This window comes from Arachis stenosperma, chromosome 8 (assembly GCF_014773155.1).
Source record: "Arachis stenosperma cultivar V10309 chromosome 8, arast.V10309.gnm1.PFL2, whole genome shotgun sequence".
In the NCBI taxonomy this organism is placed as follows: Eukaryota; Viridiplantae; Streptophyta; class Magnoliopsida; order Fabales; family Fabaceae; genus Arachis; species Arachis stenosperma.
Window position 1 is genome coordinate 18,732,555 of NC_080384.1, and position 19,585 is coordinate 18,752,139.

Here is a 19,585-nt window from a genome sequence, read left to right on the forward strand (position 1 = left end):
AATGACACAGAGACACTAACAAGGGACACAATTTATTTTTTATTTTTTCTTTTATTATTTTTGTTAATTTTTTATAATTATATTTTTTATTATTATATTTTTATTATCAAATTTTTTAAATGAGAAAAAATGAGAATAAATTTGATTTTCATAATTTGTTCTCGTTTATCACCAAATAAAATACAAGAATACAAAATTTTGTATCCTTATCTTAATATCTTGTTTTCAATGTCTTGTCTTATCTTCTCTCAAAAACAAACTCAACAGCCTTAGAGACACGGTAACACGTTCTCTATTTGGTTCAATGAGACAATTATGGAGACAATTCTGTTTGGTTGATATATAGGATGAGATATAAATACCAAAATACACATAAAATATATAAAAACAAAATATTTGTATTTATTGGTATTCGATAAAAATAATGAACAAGATATACAAATATTTTAAAAAAATTAAATTATTCTTCATCCAAAAAAAATTTAAAAAGATAGGAGGATAAATTTTAAAAATTTAAGAATTAAATAAAAATAAAAGAATAAAAATATGTAAACAAAATAATTTTAAATGTATTTTATTTAACACTGTAAATAAAATATATGGAATATATTAATTTGCACATATTTTATTTACAAGGTAAAAAAATACGTTTAAAATTATTTGTTTACACTAATACGATGTAATTTTATAAAAGCGCTGCAAAATTTTTTTTATATCTATAAATAATGCATTTATTTAATTTATATATAAAAAATCTTGTTCCAAGTACATAATACAAAATAATAAAATAAAATAAAATAAAATGGTATAAAAGTAGTAGCAGACATAAAAAACACGAGGGTTGAGAGGTCCCAAATTTGTAATCCATCGTTCCCGTCTCATCTAATCTCATATCTCTTCACCCACTCTCATTAGAATTACCCATCCCGCCGATTTTCTTGCTCTCTTCCATTCCCAACCCTTCCCTCCTCCTCCCTCTTCTTTTTTTTCTTCTTCTTTTTCCATTCCACATTATAATAGTCATTAAAATATAATATTATAAAATATAAGACCAGTTTTCTCACTCTGCCCGCAAACCCTAACTTCTCTGACTCTGAGAGACAGCCATGGCCTCTTCCTCCAGAGACCAAGCCCTCTCTCTCTTCGCCGCCGCCAACAACCATGGCGACGTCAACGTCAAGCTCTCATCCCTCACCCAAGCCAAGGACCTCCTTCTCTCCCTCGACCCTTCTCTCTCCGCTGACCTCTTCCCTTTCTTCCTCGAGCTTCAGTCCTCTCCCGAGTCCCTCGTTCGCAAATTGCTCATACAGTCAGTGCCCTAACCCTAATTCTGTTATTTATTACCATTTTCTTTTCTATTAATTATGTCGCTTTAGCTGTATCGTTACTCGGTTATGAGTTTTCTTGGTTTTTCTCAATATTGATTGGTATTTTAGGGCAATGTGTGGTGCTTAACTGCTTTTTTCTTTTAAATCTATGATTTTATTGCTGCAAACATGCCAACGTTGTTTTTACGCGAAATCGGTCTTTCAAAGATGGTCTATATATTGGAGAAGAAAAGCTTTCTTTGTCAAATATTCATGGAATTCAATCAATTTTATAGATTTGGGTATGGCTTAGTTGGTGCCGGAATGCAATGCACTCGAATATTGTGGCGAATGATGGTTTATAATAGGACTCTACCTGAGAAAAAAAGGTTTAGCTGTTGTATTTGCTGTATTCTAAAGTGGTTCAGGGCCGTTCCATAGTGCTTGCAGCAGAAGCTTGTAGCTAAGTGCAAGTATAGGCTGAATTTAGTTGTTTACTTCTTCCCAATAACTTGTGCCGTGTCTCTGTGTTCTCCCCTTCTTAAAAACTACCAGTTGGTGTGTGTTTCTTGTTTTATTTTAGCTTATAGATGATTCCTCCACTGTATTCCAGGTTAATTGAGGAGATTGGTTTTAAAGCAGTCGATCATTCTCCTGCACTTGTTTCTATACTATTAACATTTTTGCGAGATGCTGATCCGATAATTGTAAAGCAATCTATTGTTAGTGGCACGAACATCTTCTGTAATGTTTTTGTGGAGATGATTGTGCAGGTACCATCTCAAACCCTCTTTAATAAAACTCAGTTGTGCATCATATCACTGGTGACTGTTCATGAATTATATTTTGGATTCTTTAGCTGTTTGATGGATTTTGCACCTTCTTTATCGTCCTTTGCCAAATGTTTTAGATGGAAGGAAAAATTTTAGACGAGAGCCTTTGCTCATTTTACTTCTCCCATTATCCTGACATTGGTAGGTAGTGTACTTACTGTTGTCTGACGAGTGACACTAATTTGGAAAACTTTACAGTTTCAACAATATGGTAAAGTAGAGAGGTGGTTAGAAGGGGTTTGGATGTGGATGCTTAAGTTCAAGGATGCTGTTTTTGGGATTGCTCTTGAGGTAATTAGATCCTTTCGGTTCTTCAGAATATAATTGCTGTTCTTCAGATATTCTTACTTTTTGGAAGGCTGGTTTATCAGTGTGAAATGTACTAATGAACTGTATTCAACTAATTCAATAATGCAACTGTATGGTTGAAATTCAATTTAAATATCTAGTCAAATAAACATCTTCAAAGGCTTTGCCGAATTGATCTATATCATGACGAGCTACAGTATTGATAAAAATCACTATTCTCTTGTTTTCTTTGTCATGACTCATGGAGTGCAAGATCATTATATAGGTGGTTGTAATATGGTGCTTTGAGATGTTGAATTGATTTATTTATTATTTTTATTTTTTTTAAGGTCTGTGGTGCTCCTCCTTAAATAGGGGCTTGTAAGTTATGCATGTCTATGCATTGGATGGTGTTTGGAGTTTACTTGTCTTTGTTGACTGTCATAAATCATAATCACTTGTAACTTTTTGTCTGGAGTTTTAAACTTAATAAGTCAGTTGCTTAGATTTTAGATAGCAAGATAGCATGTTACTTATGACTTATGTACATAACTAGCTTCAGAGCTTCTATTCATCATCCCTAGAAACATTTTGCATTTTTCTTGTTTTTTGAATATGAATGTCGCTCATTATAATTTGGTCTGTCGGTGGTTATTCCTTTCTGATTGGAGAGTTAACTGCTTGATATTTTAGCCTGGTTCTGCCGGAATAAAGTTGCTGGGACTGAAATTCTTGGAAATATTCGTCTTGCTTTTTACTCCTGACAACAATAGTCCTGAGAAATCAACTGGAGAAGGTATTGTTCTTTAATTTTTGTGTAATGCTTCTCTATGGAGATTGAGTTGTTTTGGGTAATTTTCATCCATTTGTTCATTTAAATCTTGATCCAATAACAGGATCTAGGCAAGCTGCTAATATATCATGGTTGGTTGGTGGTCACCCTCTTCTTGATCCGGTGGCTCTCAAGTCGGAGGCAAACAGGACCATTGGCATTCTATTAAATTTATTGCAGCCTGGTGCAAGTCTCCCTGGTTGTTTAACAATTACTGTTATAAATTGGTGAGTTTTCATGTGCTAGTGGTTAATAACAAGGGTTTGCATAACATTTAACATTTTGTGCAATCTTCATTTTCGGATAGCTGTAGAACCTGTGCAACATTTCTGGTATGCCACTTCTAAATTAGATGGTTGGATCTAGAGGGTTATTTTCCTTGACTTACTGCTAACTACTACTGGCAGCAGATCATTACAGAGATAAAGCTAGGCATGCTAACAGTATTTCCCCATGGAAAAGTCTTTTATATATCTGTTATTTTTCTACATCTTGGCTAACATTTATTTTCTTCATGTGCTCCCCTGCTATAAACTTGTGAAACGTTGTTGGTTGACCAATTCTTTCCTTCACCTCATAAAATAAAGTACAAATAACTATCACAATGCTTTTCCTCGTATTTTTAAAACTCTCTACTTGTTGCTGCATGTATGTATTGAGGAATTTGAATGTACTTTTCGGGTTAGTGATGTAACAGTCTAGTGTAGGTATATGACATGCTTTTATTTGTTTCTCTCCTGATATGTGTGTGCATGTGTATGTCATTTAATCTATTTGATTCCTTTCATTGGGCTCTTTTGACTATGTCATGCGTTAAGTCCACTGCTTGTAATGAACCTTATAGGTTTATAAGCGTTAATTCTTCACCTCTTAATAAGAAACATTGCAATCATATATGAAATTGCATTTCTAGTGATAATGGTTTATAGGTAGCATCAGATTTGAAGTCTGGGTCTCATAGCATGTGCAGAATGTTTATATCTATTTTGCTTGTCTTCCTTGTTATCAATTTATCATTTGTCCTTATCTTTGCAAATTGTTAGTAGACTAAGTGATTTGTTTTCATTTTGTGGCAAGTCATGAAGTCGATGATCACGTGTTGATACAATTACTATTCATGTTATCTCTGTGACTTGGTACTTAGGTTTTGTTCATGGTATTGTGCTTGTACAAACTACTGGATAATGCTCCTCTTTTTTTGAGTGTGCTTAGTTACTTATCCGTGAAAAAAGATAGAAGGAATTTATGCACTCCTTCATTATATCTCTTTTATTTACCCCTGCCCCTTTGGCTCAATGAAAATTGCTTTCTGATCTCCCTGTTTGTGAAAGATTTCATGTGTTCTAGGGTGTATGTATTTAAGTTATCTTAGCCCAAAAAGTTTACTTCTATGACTAGAAAGTCACTTTATATATTTGTATTTTCAAACATAATCAAAATCCTGAAATAAAGTCATTTTTTCCATCCAAAAGTTTAAAAGAGAAATTCAGTTTTAAGCCTTTTCAACGATATATATAAATTCCAAGTTTTAAAATACACTTGCTCCAAAAGAACACGTGTATCCAATTCTGTGGCTAATCTGGTGTTTTATTGCTCTTTATCTCTTCCCATTTGATGGATGTTTATTTATTCTTGCCTATTAACAGTGCACACATTTAGCAGCCCATTAAATTTGATGTGTTGATGCATTGTTTCCATGCACTCATCTTCAGAGTTACTTGTTACATGGAAACCTTTGTTGCAGTTGTAAGATACACCCAATCAGTTAGTTCCAAATTTGAAATCTCGAATTGTTTCTATTCAGCCTTACTTGTATATATTCATGTAGGAAGGTGACAAGTGTCTCTCCTACAACTCCATTGTACTTTTTTGAATTATGATTTCATGTTTTTGTTAGTAAAAGGTGCTGTCTCTTACTCAATACTTACTGATGCAATTAAATGTGTTAGGATCACCTAAAGGTTTTAAAAATTTTCCACATCTTTTACTATGTTCAAAATTATGGAGGGAATCATTGGAGCAGGGTCTCATGGATAGAACAAGTTCAACTGCTTGTTTGTTTTATAACGTTGCGACATGCTGACCAGTTCCTTACGAGGAGTTAATGGCCATGGATACTGCTGCATTGGTGGTTCATATAATGGAAGTTATGGTGATTGTCTATGTAAGATGATTCGTTAATTTACTGTGGCATGCCAGTTGGTCGGGTGATAGATATCGAAATTGAGGCATTAAAATGGTCATCTCATGAACCAAGGATGGTGGTCAAGCAATGCAGTTTATTGTTGTAAACTGTTGAGAGAGACCATTTACTGTTTAAATTTTTGTGCTGTAAGCGCATGCCCAGATAATGTATTTATTATTTTATAACAGCTGATACACAGTTAATATCTCAATAATTCAAATAATATTTTCCCGGGCTTCTATTATATACTCTGGCTCATTTTCTATAAATTTGTGTTTCATTTCTCACTTGTTATCTTTTGCACAAGTTTTACCACAAGCAACTCCAGGTTTGCTTAGAAAATGAGATAATAATTTTACCAACAGTTGAAACAAAGCATATTTTCTGATTGAAAGTTTAGCATTTGATATTCTCTTACAGCAGGACTCATTGAGGTTCTATTTGTAGCGATGATATTTATGTGCATGGTCTTAATAATATGTTTGATTTTCTGTTTGTCCTTTCCCCGCAATATTGATGCATGCAGAATATTTTCATTCACCATTTTTGAGAAGAATTAATGTTTGAACACATCAGTTCTTTCATTGGAATATTGACAGTGGTGATGCCAAAAGGAATTCAGTGATTGATTTAGATCAAGTGAAAAGTTAAAGTCTGATGTCTCGGAAGTATAATTTTGGATAATTGTCCGGGACTCCAATCTAAAATACCTAAAACTTGAGTTTTTCAAGATATTCTGTGTTTATTTGCAACTGTATTGTTCAAAGCTGAGTGAAGGTTTCAGAATGTATATACAGATAACTTGTTATGCATTTTCACTTGGTAGGGAGAGTTTTAGAAATCCTGTTTTCCAGTGCTTTTTTGTCAACATTTGAGCCTGTTACACTAATCTGTGAAGGTGTGTAATCATATTTCATGTGTTCTCTTTGATTTTGATTAGGACTCATGCTGGATATTGAACTGATTTGTTAGCTGAGGTGCTGGTGTCAGATATATTAAAATGATAAGATTTTTTTGATTTTTTCTGAAACACAAGTTATGGTTTGCTACTTTTTTACTTCTGGGAGCTAAACAATCTAAATTGGCATTTGGCTTGTTTTCTCTCAATTTCAGTTGATGGATTCCGTTGATAATTACAAAAATTCCATTGTTTTGTAACTTAATTTCCTGTTTGCCAAACTTCTGTAAGGAAATTGTGAAAACAACTCTGCCTTGATTCCATCATTTTCTGCAGAAATGTTTTAAAAGCATGCAATAAATTGAAAATGAGGTGATGTTTGTAATTATTAGTGAGAACATACCTGAAAACTAAACAGAAAAAAGCCATGCACCCTTTGAGGTCCTTTCATATTATTTCAGGTTAAGTATAAAAAAAAAGCTAAATACCTCACATACTTTTTTCACTCCTTTTCTTTCTTTTTACTTCATGAGAGCCTCCTTTTAAACTAAACTCCTTTTGTTCTTATTTTCTAATCACATCTTCATATTCTAAGGAATGTTGTTTCAATGGAAGTTTTGATCTGAAACTGCTTTATGTGATCTTTTTGATTCTCTCTGTATCTTTCCATCTCAATCTGGAGTTGATATCAGATCATTTATAATGTACTTATTGACTAGTTTGAATTGTGGAATATAAATGGGTTATACTCATACCAGTTTGCTATCATCTGTTATCTTCATCACTGAGGTTCTTTAAGGCAATGTTCTTTTGGTGAAAAGAAATGCAAGGGATTGGCATGTGTATATTTTCTACTGTTATTTAATTTTATTGTGGATCCCTTTTTTATTTATTTTTTAAAGGATACATGTTTTTGTATACAGGTAGTTGTGGCACTATGTTTTTATCTTGTTGCAATGACTTGTGTTTGTTTTGGCCCTATTTTTGTTACAGTTTTCTTCAATTTTCTGCAGAATTATAATAGGATTTCATTTTATTAATTTGTATGTTCCCTCGAGAAATTGATTTCAAGAAAAAGGAGAAAAGAGAATATGCTCCTTAATTAATATATGATGCTGTGTCTGATTGAAAACTATGTTATTTCTACTATCCACTACATTCCTGTCTTTTCACAAAAAGGGGATGTATTTCTGGAATCTTAAAATCTAGCCATCCAAAGCTGCTTCTAGAAGTCTCCAACATTTCCTTTTTAATGTCTCATTATTCACTTTAATTAATTTTATATTTGTCTTGGTTTATAAGTGGAGCATAAAAATCTAGTTTGTTGAAACAACAGCACACAAATCTGATTCTGTTGATGTAGGTTTGGTCTGCCATTGCTGCAAGCTTATCTCTGTAATGCAATGAACTGTTCCCATATTGTGCTTCAGTTTTCTATTTCTTGCATGATCACTACCTTTGTGACTTTGAGTTTGTTTATGTGGAAATGGCTGAAATGAACAAGTTTAGAAGTTATATGGAGACGATAGGGTAATTTCTAATATTGTGAATAGTTTCACTCGTGTTTGTTCAAAGATGACTGTAGAATACAGGGTTAAGGACTAAGGAGATTGTTCAGCATTTAGGCTAAATTTTTGTTTTCTCTTTATATATATATATATATATATATATATATATATATAAAGCATAAAGTTCTATGAATTAAAAAAAATGAATCTGCTTTCTAGTGCTTCTAGTGAAATTCCTTGATTCTTCTGAGGTGCAAAAGGGAATAGTATAAGTGAATCTATCTATATCAACTATTCAGTGGCAATGGGTTCTATTTGAAACTCCCATTTTTTTAACATATTATCTATGCATTTAAGTGAGCATTTGGTTATTTTTGTCCGATAAAGATAGTTTGCCCACCACCCAAGTATGCATTTTTCTACAATTTCCTGAGCTGCCAATAATTTGAATTCAAATGATATATTGGTTAGGAGCATGATCACGTATTTTCAAATGAAGAAAGTTAGACAAGTTTGCTTAACTTGATGGATTTTATGGATATTCTAAATAAAATATCCCTGTTAGGGGCTTAGATTGTGTGCAGGTGTAATGCTGAATGATGCCCAGCTGTTACTTTTGGGGGTTTTGATACTGATATGCCGCTTCGCTCTTTGGATTTAAATTTCCTCTAGGCTTTCTACAAAGTTTATGTAGCATTGCTTTTAGCATTAAATGTAGTTGCTGTGGTTGGGTTGCTGGGTTTTTTTTGGCATACCACATTGTCACTTGAAACCTAACCAACCGTTTATGTGTTTCTTTTGACAGTTTATCAGCTATTGCAAGGAAACGGCCGCAACACTACGATACAATTTTTTCTGCATTGCTCGATTTTAATCCAAATTTTCAAACAGCGAAAAGATATCATATTGCCAGTGTTCAGTACTCTTTAAGAACTGCTTTTTTGGGGTTTCTTAGGTGCACTTATTCACCTATACTAGAGGTAAATATGTGCTTGAATTTTGCATTTCACTTGGCCCCTAGCATTCTCTGTTCCCTGGTTATTTATTCATTCTGTCTTGCTTTATCATAATCCTCTTTACAGAAGCTGTTTAAATTATTTTACAATTTTGGTTCCTGCTAAAGATTGAATCTAAATTTATTACTTTTGGACCCCCAATAGTTGGCCCAATGGAATCATTGATTCATTATGGTAATTTATTTTGCAAGAACTACTAGTTTTGCCTTACATATTTATACATCACACCTCCAAATTGTATTTTAGTATTACTATTAAGCTTCTAGTCTGAGGTTTGCTATAAGCTTCTCATAAATTTCACATGCTTATGGCAATTATACTCTACAGATGACATCCTAGGAATATATCATCTAGATTACAAGTCTGTATATTCTGTGTTATTATCTGGTGCTCCTAGTATATAGTTTAGTTAAGAACAAAGCACATCTGAGCAAGCATGAGTGGCAAGAGAACAATAGTATATAAATGGCTTTATTGTTACCTCATAGGTTGAATTGGGATTTGGGAAGGACTGGTATCTGTGTCGTTAACCATGATGAGGTGTATTTTCTTAAATAAATAATTATTCTCTTGATGTTTTGCAGTCTCGAGAAAGATTGATAAAGACCCTGCGGGCCATGAATGCAGCGGATGCTGCCGATCAGGTCATCAGACAAGTTGACAAAATTATTAAAAACGGTGATCGTTCTACACGTGATGCTCGGGTTATCAAGGTATGTAGCCACTTAGTGCATTTAACAGCAAGCTGCCATTATTGAGCACAAGTTACTTTTATCCAAATAAAACATGGAGCATGAGCTGCGATTCCTTCTCTCCAATTTTATCACATCCAGTTTGATTTCTATCTTTCAGGATGATCAATCATCAATTCAGTCACATGTTTCAGGGGAATTATCTAGAAAAAGAGCTATTCCTTTGGATAATGAACATCTGGCCAATGGTCATGAGGCAATCTCTAAGCGGATTCGATCTGGTCCTGACCCTCACTTAACTTTACCAGTTCAAGTAAATGATTTTGGACAGGATCTTAACTCTGTTAATGGAGTATCACTTAATGCTACTGCACTAGATGGTGAATTAACTGCAGTGGAGCAAATGATTGCTTTGATTGGTGCTTTGCTTGCTGAAGGAGAAAGAGGTGCTGAATCTCTTGAAATCCTTGTTTCCAAGATTCATCCTGATCTGTTGGCGGATATTGTGATAACAAATATGAAGCACTTGCCTAAGACACCCCCACCGCTAGCAAGGATTGGGAATTCGCCAGTACCTCAACAAGTTGGTTCCCAATTCAGTCAATCAAAAGTTTTAGCACCATCTGCTCCAGTAAGTTCTATCCAATCCTTGGCTGTTACGGACCAAGCACCATTCCCTTCAACTACAATCACTGCCACTAGTTCATCACTGTCTGACATCAATAATTTGCCTGCTGATTCTAAGCGCGACCCACGCAGGGTAAGATTTGTTATTCGTTGTAGAAGTTTTTGCTGCTGGTTAATATTTCTATTTTAAAATGCCAATTTTGCGTTTACCTTAAACCATCTGGTTCAAATTTTCAGGATCCCCGTCGCTTGGATCCACGGCGTATAGCTGCAACTCTTGGTGGGGCAGCTGGGTCTGTTGGAGATGATATTGTGGCAACAAAATTAGAGTTAGATGATCCTGTATCTTTGATTAAGCCTTCTTCACCTCCTGTTTCCTCCGCTGAAGAAAATAATCAATCTGAGGCAACAATCAATCTGAAAAATGAGGATATCATTTCTGAAGGTCCCTCACTTTCTGGACCTGATCGGCTAACTCCCAAGACAGAGGTTCTGGAGAGGCCTGGAGATACCCAGCACATTGCGGAAGCAATTGCTTCTTTGGATTCCTCAGTCATTCCCTCTGATGCAACTGATGAAGATCGTAGTACAGTGAAGCTGTTGGAGGATACTGAAGCAAATGAGACCGACTCATTAGATTTTGATCAGTTTTCTCCTGATGTCCAAGTTGCATCTACATCAGAAGATACCTGTCTAGAATTACCACAGCTACCACCATATGTGGATCTAACCTATGAGCAGGAAACTAAGGTGAAGCACCTGGCTATTAGGCATATTATAGAGTCATACAGGCATTTGGATGGGACAGGATGTCAGCAATTTTGCATGCCACTCCTTGCTCGGCTTGTAGCTCAGGTAGAGAATTGTTTTTTCCTTTTAATGTTTATCAGCTATTTACTCTCTCTCTCTCTCTGTGTGTGTGTGTGTGTGTGCTGTTGTTCGTTTAGATTGGTAGTCTAATATCAATTTACAGCTGTTTTTGGCTGGCCATGTTTTACATGTTACACGTGGTACAATACCCATATAAACCATTGGGAGGAGAAATGACAAGTTAGAGGAGAAGCCTTGGTTATGTTCTGGACTGGCTCTTCATTGTTTTCAAATACATGCCCTTTAGGAAACAAACACACGCCCCTACTTTTTTTGTACTTAAGAAATGAAATGGGAGGAATGTTTTAACCCAAAACAGAAAGCTGCTGCTATTCACTTGACATAGAAAGTATGAGCTGCATCGCAAGATGCGAATGAAGAAATGTGTATTTTATCATGTATCTTTTTCAGTCATTCTTTCTGCATCAGAGATTATAAATAGTATTAGCAAATAATTTGTTGCTCCTACCTTGCAGATTGATGACGATAATGAGTTCATTGTGATGTTGCAAAACCAAATTGTGGAAGACCACTGGCAAAAGGTGCCCTGTTTACATTTTAATATCCTACTACAATTTTTTTTAATAATTATTATTATTATTATTATTATTATTATTATTATTATAATATAGAAATTGAATTTTGCTTTTTCTTGTTTTATAATGTTAGAATATTGCTGAGTCTTTTTTAAGTGAAGTTGCTGATAATTATTACACATCATTGAGTAATTTGTATCTGTATGAGGGATTTGATACATGCGAAGTATGATCTTTTAGTTTACATGCACCAAATTCAGGCTTTGACAGTATTGTTGCATCAAAGATCCTAAATGGACTAGTTTCATACTCGAATCCCATTGCTTGGAGTTCATGATCAAAATAGTTCTGAAAATTTGTATTTTTTTGCCTTTTTGGTTACTATTACTACTAATATTATTATTTTAAATTATTCTGACTCTTGGCTACTTACAAATGGCTTTGCAGGGTCATGAACTAGTGCTGTATGTTTTGTACCATCTGCACTGCCTCACAGTATTGGATTCAGTTGAAAACTCTTCATCTTCTTCTGTCTTGTATGAAAAGTTTCTCTTGGGAGTGGTATGTTCATTATTGATTGTTTGGATTTATTTAGAAACATTGATTTCTATCCTTTATTTTTTATTTATTTCTCAGGAAACTTAGATTTACCATTTCCTTCTAGGCCAAATCTTTGTTGGAATCTTTTCCGGCTTCAGACAAATCTTTTAGTAGGCTTCTTGGTGAAGTTCCACTTTTGCCAGAATCTGCCTTGAATATTTTGAGTGATCTCTGCTGTTCTGACGTTGTTGATCATAATGGAAAAATTATTCGTGATATCGAACGTGTAACTCAAGGTCTAGGTGCTATATGGAGTTTAATTTTGGGGCGTCCACAAAATCGCCAAGCGTGCTTGGGCATAGCATTAAAGGTATATGATCATTTACAGGTCTCTGGTAGTTGAATATATAACTCATCTGAATTGTATGTTATATTCATGTCTATTTAGGGTTAATCTTTTGTATTGGCCAGATTGTGGCGGCATACCCTTTTAAAATATTTCATGTTGCTTCATTTGTCTAAATGTACAGTAGGGATGCAAATATTCTTTGCAGTCGATCATATATTGAGTTTTCTATTCATGTCTATTCTTTTTAGCAGCATGTTATATCTGGTATACTTTTATCATACACACACTCCAAAACTTCTAATTGGCTGTTCACCTAGTGCAACGGGTGTAGCATAGGTCCATAGCATCTCTCAGAGAATGTTCAATGAAACTTGAGGCTGCAACTTGCAAGTTGCCCTTTAGCATGTCAAGAGAATGTTTAATTTTGCAAGGTCGCTTTAGGGGTTGGATGTTCAATTTTGACGTCCCATGATTTTTTTGACAATGTTAATTTTATTCTTGAAAAGTTGTTTTCTAGTTTCCCTGTCTTAGTACCAATTCATTAATTTTGTGAAAATGGTCATTCTGATTTACATAGGCTTTCCTTCTTTCTGTTACATCTTCACAGTGCTAATGTATTGATTGGTGTATAATATTGACAGTGTGCTGTTCACCCACAAGATGAGATTCGAGCAAAAGCTATTCGGCTGGTATAAACTGTGAAAGCTTATGATTGCATGAAACCTATTGCATATTTCTAGCTAATAATATACAAAATTCTTTTATTTATATTGAACAGGTGACAAACAAGCTCTATCAGCTTAGTTACATTGCAGAAGATGTTGAGAAATTTGCCACTGATACTCTTCTTTCTGCCGTAGACCATGATGTTTCGCAATCTGGACCCTCTGAACAGAGACCTGAGGTAGAGGTATTAAGCTTGTACTATTGTTCTAATATCTATCTCACTTCAATTGTTTTTAAAATATAGGTTATATTCTTCGTGTTGTCTGCTGTTAAGAGATCGATGATATTTTTTTTTGAATTTGATTCTGATCCTGTAGCTATCATCAACCATTTTCTGTCTCATACTCCTCTGTTTTTAAAGAAAAATGAATATCTTCTTACTAGAAGAGAGGAAAAGAAATACAAAAGAAAAGGGGATCAGATATCGTTACAAAGATGCAGAAATAACAACTAATTTCTATAAGGATAAACCTTGTATCAAGCCCATCATTGATACCAATCCCTTTGCATATCAGCTAAAGCAAAACTATAAGCAGGCCATGAACAGCGACTCCAAAAGGATGCCAAAAAGTGATCTTACTAGAAATAAAATGAATTGAAAAATTCTAGCATTCCTTTCCATCTATATACAACCCAAAGCACAAAAGAAATCATGGTTTACCATAGTATCTTTACTTCTTTACGAGAGTTAAAGCTGCTGACCTAGAGAAGGGAATCTAATACAAGGCCTTACGGTTAAATTTACAATTCTTCAAAAATCTAAAGAAGCTTCTTTATCAACCCCCCCCCCCCCCTCCCCCTCACAAAAAGAAAAAAAAGCTTCGTCATGTGGGGAGTAGATTCGGTTGCTGTTTTGCTGACTAGACTGGTTTTTATTCATGGCTGATTTTCCTCTTCCACTTTCCAGGTTGCATGTCAGGAAATAAGTGGCACATCACAGGTCTCAGAGTCTACCCTTTCAGAACACGACTCTGATAGAACCACTAAGCCAGTGGCTCAAAGTCTTCCGTCTATAACATTCTCTGAAGCTCAAGGCTTAATTTCTTTATTTTTCGCTTTATGTACAAAGGTTTGTTTATGCATACTTAAAAGCTAGCTTATAAATTGACAGTGGCTACATTATAATTTCTTCAGACCAGTTCCAAAAAAACTGACCCAATTTTTGTATCCTTTCAGAAACCTAGTCTTCTTCAGATTGTATTTGATGTCTATGGGCGAGCCCCAAGGATGGTTAAGCAGGTCTTATTTTCTTGAATATATGTTAATTTACTAGAATTCTTTTTGGTCTATATGTTATGCTCACACAATAGTTAGCTGTCAGTCTTTTAACTTAGAATACACCTTTGCCATGGTTTATAGAATAATAGCAGGTTTCCACAAAATGTTTGTGATTTGAAATTGTTTGTTCCATCTTTTGGATTAGGTTTAGGTATGCAAATATATGCTGCTTCACATATGATTATATGAAAAACAGATTTCATTGTGGATTTTGATTTTGCTTTTGCTTTTCATCTAATGCTGTCGCCAGTGAATTTTATTTTAATGCTTCTTTTTGTTCACGTGTTTTTGCAGGCTTTTCATCGCCACATTCCTATTCTTCTGAGGGCATTAGGGCAATCTTATACTGAATTGCTTCATATTATATCTGATCCACCACAAGGAAGTGAAAATCTTTTGACACTGGTAGCTTTCTGTTTGCATTGTTCAAAATAGCCTATATTTTGGTTCATGGAACTTAGATGAAGATGATCTTAATGAATTAACATTGACTTATGTGTTCTTGAAGGTACTGCAAATATTGACTCAAGATTCAACACCATCATTGGAACTGATATCTACTGTAAAACGTCTATATGAAACTAAATTTAAGGTATGTCGTAGGTGGAGAATGGTACGATATGTTTTGGCTTGTTTCCTTATCCACACTGGTTCTCCGTTTCAGGATGTTTCAATTCTGGTTCCACTGCTGTCATCACTCTCCAAAAAGGAGGTCAAACTGTTGAACCTTTTCTGCTGTTCATTGTATATTGTTAAATTTTCCTTGTTCCCCATTATTTAATGATAAGACATTTCTAGGGTTTCTTTTTTTTTTTTTTGCCATGCTATTCTACAACTTCAAACTACTACATCTTTTCCATCTTTAAAAATTTCCCCATATCAACATTCTTCCACCATTTTCTACGGCCCAAATTAGATCAGTAAATTCTTATAAGATTGCTTGCAATTAGTCCATTTACACGTGATAAAGTATTATGTGGCTAGAAAAAATATGACTATCGTAACATGTTTTAGGATACAATTTATTCTGTAATTAGTCCATTTATACCCCTGATCAAGATTATTTGGTTTTGCAGGTGTTACCAATATTCCCCCGCCTTGTTGACCTACCATTGGAGAAGTTTCAGAGGGCACTTGCTCACATACTACAGGTATATGTGAATTATCAAGCTGAACATCATATTTAATATGAATTATGCTCTTTCTGGGTTGCCTTGAATATGGGGCATTGAACACTTTTTCCATATTCCAGTTTCCTTCTTGGTACATGGGACCTGTTATTTCTCTATTCTTCTAGATAAGCTAAGCATTCAATGTGTTCATCACAGGGATCGGCTCATACAGGTCCAGCATTAACGCCGGTTGAAGTGTTGGTCGCAATCCATGGAATTGTTCCCGAGAAAGATGGCCTTGCACTTAAGAAGGCATGCATTTTATTGTTTTATATATAACGAAAAATGTTCTCTCTCTTCTCCTGCGCGTGCAAAGTTAAATTTCCCGTATTAGAAGGTTATACTATACTTTTGGTTGATTGTCTATCAAACTTTTGCTATAAGTACCCAAAATAAATGGTTAGTTGTATAATAAAGGAGTCATGTTGCAACCCTTTCTGATAAAAGAATACATTTATGGTTTCTTAGCCTAATTATATATTACGGAATTTGGTTAGGTCGGTTGTATTTTCTATTAGGATTTCGCTAACCAGAGTTTGTTGACTGTATCTGTATAATCTGATTCATCATCAGTTGCGTTTCATATTGCTTCAACTTTTTAAAATCCTTAATAGTGTAAGTTGTGACCTCTGAATTATTCTTTTGCACCATCAGATAACAGATGCTTGTTCAGCATGTTTTGAGCAGCGTACAGTGTTCACACAACAGGTTCTGGCAAAAGCATTGAACCAGATGGTACGAAGATTTGATTTATATGACAAGTTTACGTATTTACTTCAACACTATTTTTGTTCCTTATTGTGGAAACTTTCAGGTTGACCAAACTCCGTTGCCTCTACTTTTCATGAGGACAGTTATTCAGGCAATTGACGCTTTCCCTGCATTGGTAACCCCTCCGTCTCCCTTTGCTACTTATGTTGATTAGGTTATTGATTGCTAACTTTTTCCTTCTGATTTCCTCTATAAAGCACGGACATTTTGCTGCCGTGTCCGTGTGTCGGAAATATTTTGGACATGACACTCATTGGCACTCGTTTGACACGCATGTCTTCTGACTCCAACCGTGTCTTAATAAAAATAAAAAATATTTCCGGACCTGTTTAGATACCAAAATATCATCACGTGTCAGCATATCCAGTATTATTCTTAACGTATTTTTTAAACGAGTTTAGAAATAATATATATTATTATTTATTAAAACAAAAAATATTTTAAATACTTTATATAATTTAAAAAAACTAAAAATAATTAAAAAATAAATTTATATTTTAATACAATATCAAAATATCATTATAATTTATCTAAAAAATATTTTATATTTTATATATATACCATGTTCCCATGTTTTGTAAGAACTTAAAATTCATGTGTCCACGTGTCCCGTGTGCCTATGCATCATAGGATTTCCTCGAGTATGGTTCAACCAATATGTTTTTCTCTTTAACCTTTATTTCGAGGCTTATATATATATATATATATATATATATATATAAGCCTGGATATATAATAATCTTTTTCATATGGATATATACAAGGTGACATCACAATGTACCATTTTGATCTTTTTGACAATATGCATATTATTTCAGGTTGATTTTGTTATGGAGATACTTTCAAAACTTGTGACTAAACAGGTATGCTTCATTCCAGAAAATCAGCTTATTTTGATAAAACTCAAGATTGCTGATGTTCACTTTATACTTACTGCAGGTGTGGCGCATGCCAAAACTTTGGGTTGGTTTTTTAAAATGCGTATACCAGACTCAACCGCGTTCTTTTCATGTATTATTGCAGGTACTGTATAAACTGAGACTATTAATATATTTAAAGGCTAAAGTACTGATTTAGTCCCTAATGTTTGAAACTTTTTTTTTCCTTAAATATTTTATTTCGTCTTATTTTTATCTTTTGGTTAAATTAGAATTTTATCTCTCCCAAAAATGCCCATTTTTATCCATTTTAATTTTACTTTTTTTCTTAATTTTTCTACCACTTTTCCTACCAAATCACTACAACCACCAGTCCACCACCACGACTACCATAATTACAATTATTGCCGCTACTTAAGATGATAATGGAGTAAAGAGATATTTTTAGAAAAAAAAAATTAATTTTTACCAGATGACTAATATATGATGTAATAAAACGTTGAGAAAAAAATAAGATGTTTTAAATGTTAGGGACTAAATTAAGACTTAATTCAAACTATAGGTACTAAAACAATACTTTAACTGATTTTGAGGGAAAAAAATAATTGTGGACGAGGCCCATAAAGAAGGAAAACACTATTTGAGCTACAGGGTTGAACTATTATCCCTCAGTATTTGAAACAGAAACTGAGGAGCATTACTTTATAAAAAGCTTCCAAAGTCAACAAAAAAACTCTCACCTGCCAACGGATTAAAACCATTTTTTGTCATTCTTACAGTTGCCACCGCCACAACTGGAAAGTGCTCTTAACAGGCATGCTAACCTCAGAGGTCCCCTTGCTTCCCATGCCAATCAACCAGCAGTAAAATCTACACTTCCTAGGTAAAACTTTTCTAGTAGACTCGATTTGGTTGTTCATCAACTTATTCTATAGTTAACTTTCAGTGCATCTTCACTCATCAGATTGCATCCCATAACTTCTGCGTTGAACATTTGAACCAAAATTGTCCACTGATCACGTAAAATATATTGGGTTTTTGTTTTATTACTACGATGGTTCATGCTCTTTTTTCAATCTAGTGACTCCTATTATAGGGAAAAGATGCCCAGAAGATTGGTAAAGTAAAAAGTGAAGCTTTAATTACTAATAAATTCGTAACCTTTATAATGTGTCAGCTTAGCTATCTTGATTCAAGGATGATTAGATCTTCATTTTTTAAACTTTATTAACTTACTCATTTTAGAGAAATTTGATTCTTCCACCTATTGAACAATGGAATGATTAGTTGACAAAGCCTAGCAAAAAATTATTTTCTCGCTAAGTCCTTTGCATTTTACCTTTTACCTTGTACAAGCTAAGTCTAATTGCTGTGGATAATAAAAACCTACATATACCAATGTACAGAGCAACTTTAGAAGTTCTGGGTCTTGCAAGTGAATCTCACGTGCAGCAACATTTGCCAACATCACTGCACCCATCTGACACAAATTCTTCAGTTCAAGGAGCAACACTGACATGATAGTTAAGTCTCTGACAGGAATTCAGTAACCCGGTCGGCATTGAAAGTACTGTTGGGGACAGATTGGCCAAAATATCCCGCGTTTGCAGCCATTGAAGGAGATCTCTCATAAATGGATATTGCGCATTTTGAACCAGAATGTTGATGCATCTGGTTCAGTGTATATTATTTGAGGCACTTAATGATATCAAGATTCTGTGACCAGAATCTTATCTCGGTGCTCCAGTAAATCCAAGTATGCTTAGGGTTCCAGGAATGTATCATAGATGTATTTTTTTTTTCTTTCAATTTTTGTTTCCATTGTTTGTAATATTATTCATCCAATTTTGTTTAATTTAATTCCTGCCTTTTCCAAGGGAAGAAACATTGAATTTTTTTGTCGTGTTACAACTTACCCACACTAGACACACACACACACAATACCAGAAGGGGGTTCACATCCACAACTGGACCTTGGCCAGTTTTCGAAGATGTGGCCTTTTTAGAGGCATAAGACGTGCAATTAGTAAATCTCCAACCACAAAACATTGAATCGCGAACATACAAATTTGGTTGTGCAGTGACGAATCTAGAATCAGACCTAGAAACTTTTAAGGCAGGGGTTTTACAGTACCAAAATGTAATTGACTAATTGTTATTTGTCTAAGTGAAATGATTGATGAATCTTAAGATTGTTGATCAATTTATTTGATTTAAAATATTCACATGAAAATGATGTTAATCATGGCCCTGAGAAATGGATCGATTCTTGGTTTGAC

At 34.3% G+C, this 19,585-nt stretch overlaps 1 protein-coding gene across 6 annotated transcripts; it reads left to right on the forward strand.

The window, feature by feature from the left end:
* Positions 1 to 850: 850 nt before the first annotated feature.
* Positions 851 to 19,182, forward strand: LOC130946416 (uncharacterized). Of its 6 annotated transcripts, none has more exons than XM_057875155.1 (27): positions 851 to 1,309; positions 1,921 to 2,080; positions 2,339 to 2,431; positions 3,122 to 3,224; positions 3,325 to 3,487; positions 8,657 to 8,831; positions 9,452 to 9,580; positions 9,720 to 10,319; positions 10,424 to 11,041; positions 11,533 to 11,598; positions 12,040 to 12,153; positions 12,257 to 12,502; positions 13,123 to 13,170; positions 13,260 to 13,391; positions 14,115 to 14,276; positions 14,384 to 14,446; positions 14,780 to 14,890; positions 14,994 to 15,077; positions 15,150 to 15,197; positions 15,562 to 15,636; positions 15,814 to 15,909; positions 16,312 to 16,392; positions 16,472 to 16,543; positions 17,247 to 17,291; positions 17,368 to 17,451; positions 18,086 to 18,189; positions 18,713 to 19,182. In XM_057875155.1, exons 1-27 carry the CDS (start codon positions 1,107 to 1,109, stop codon positions 18,825 to 18,827), a joined length of 3,990 nt encoding a protein of 1,329 aa, XP_057731138.1. In that variant the 5' UTR covers positions 851 to 1,106; the 3' UTR covers positions 18,828 to 19,182. The 6 variants fall into 6 exon arrangements, with proteins under 6 accessions (XP_057731138.1, XP_057731139.1, XP_057731140.1 ...); XM_057875156.1 differs by having other exon boundaries at positions 13,260 to 13,385; XM_057875157.1 differs by lacking the exon at positions 18,086 to 18,189.
* The last annotated feature ends 403 nt before the right edge of the window (positions 19,183 to 19,585 follow it).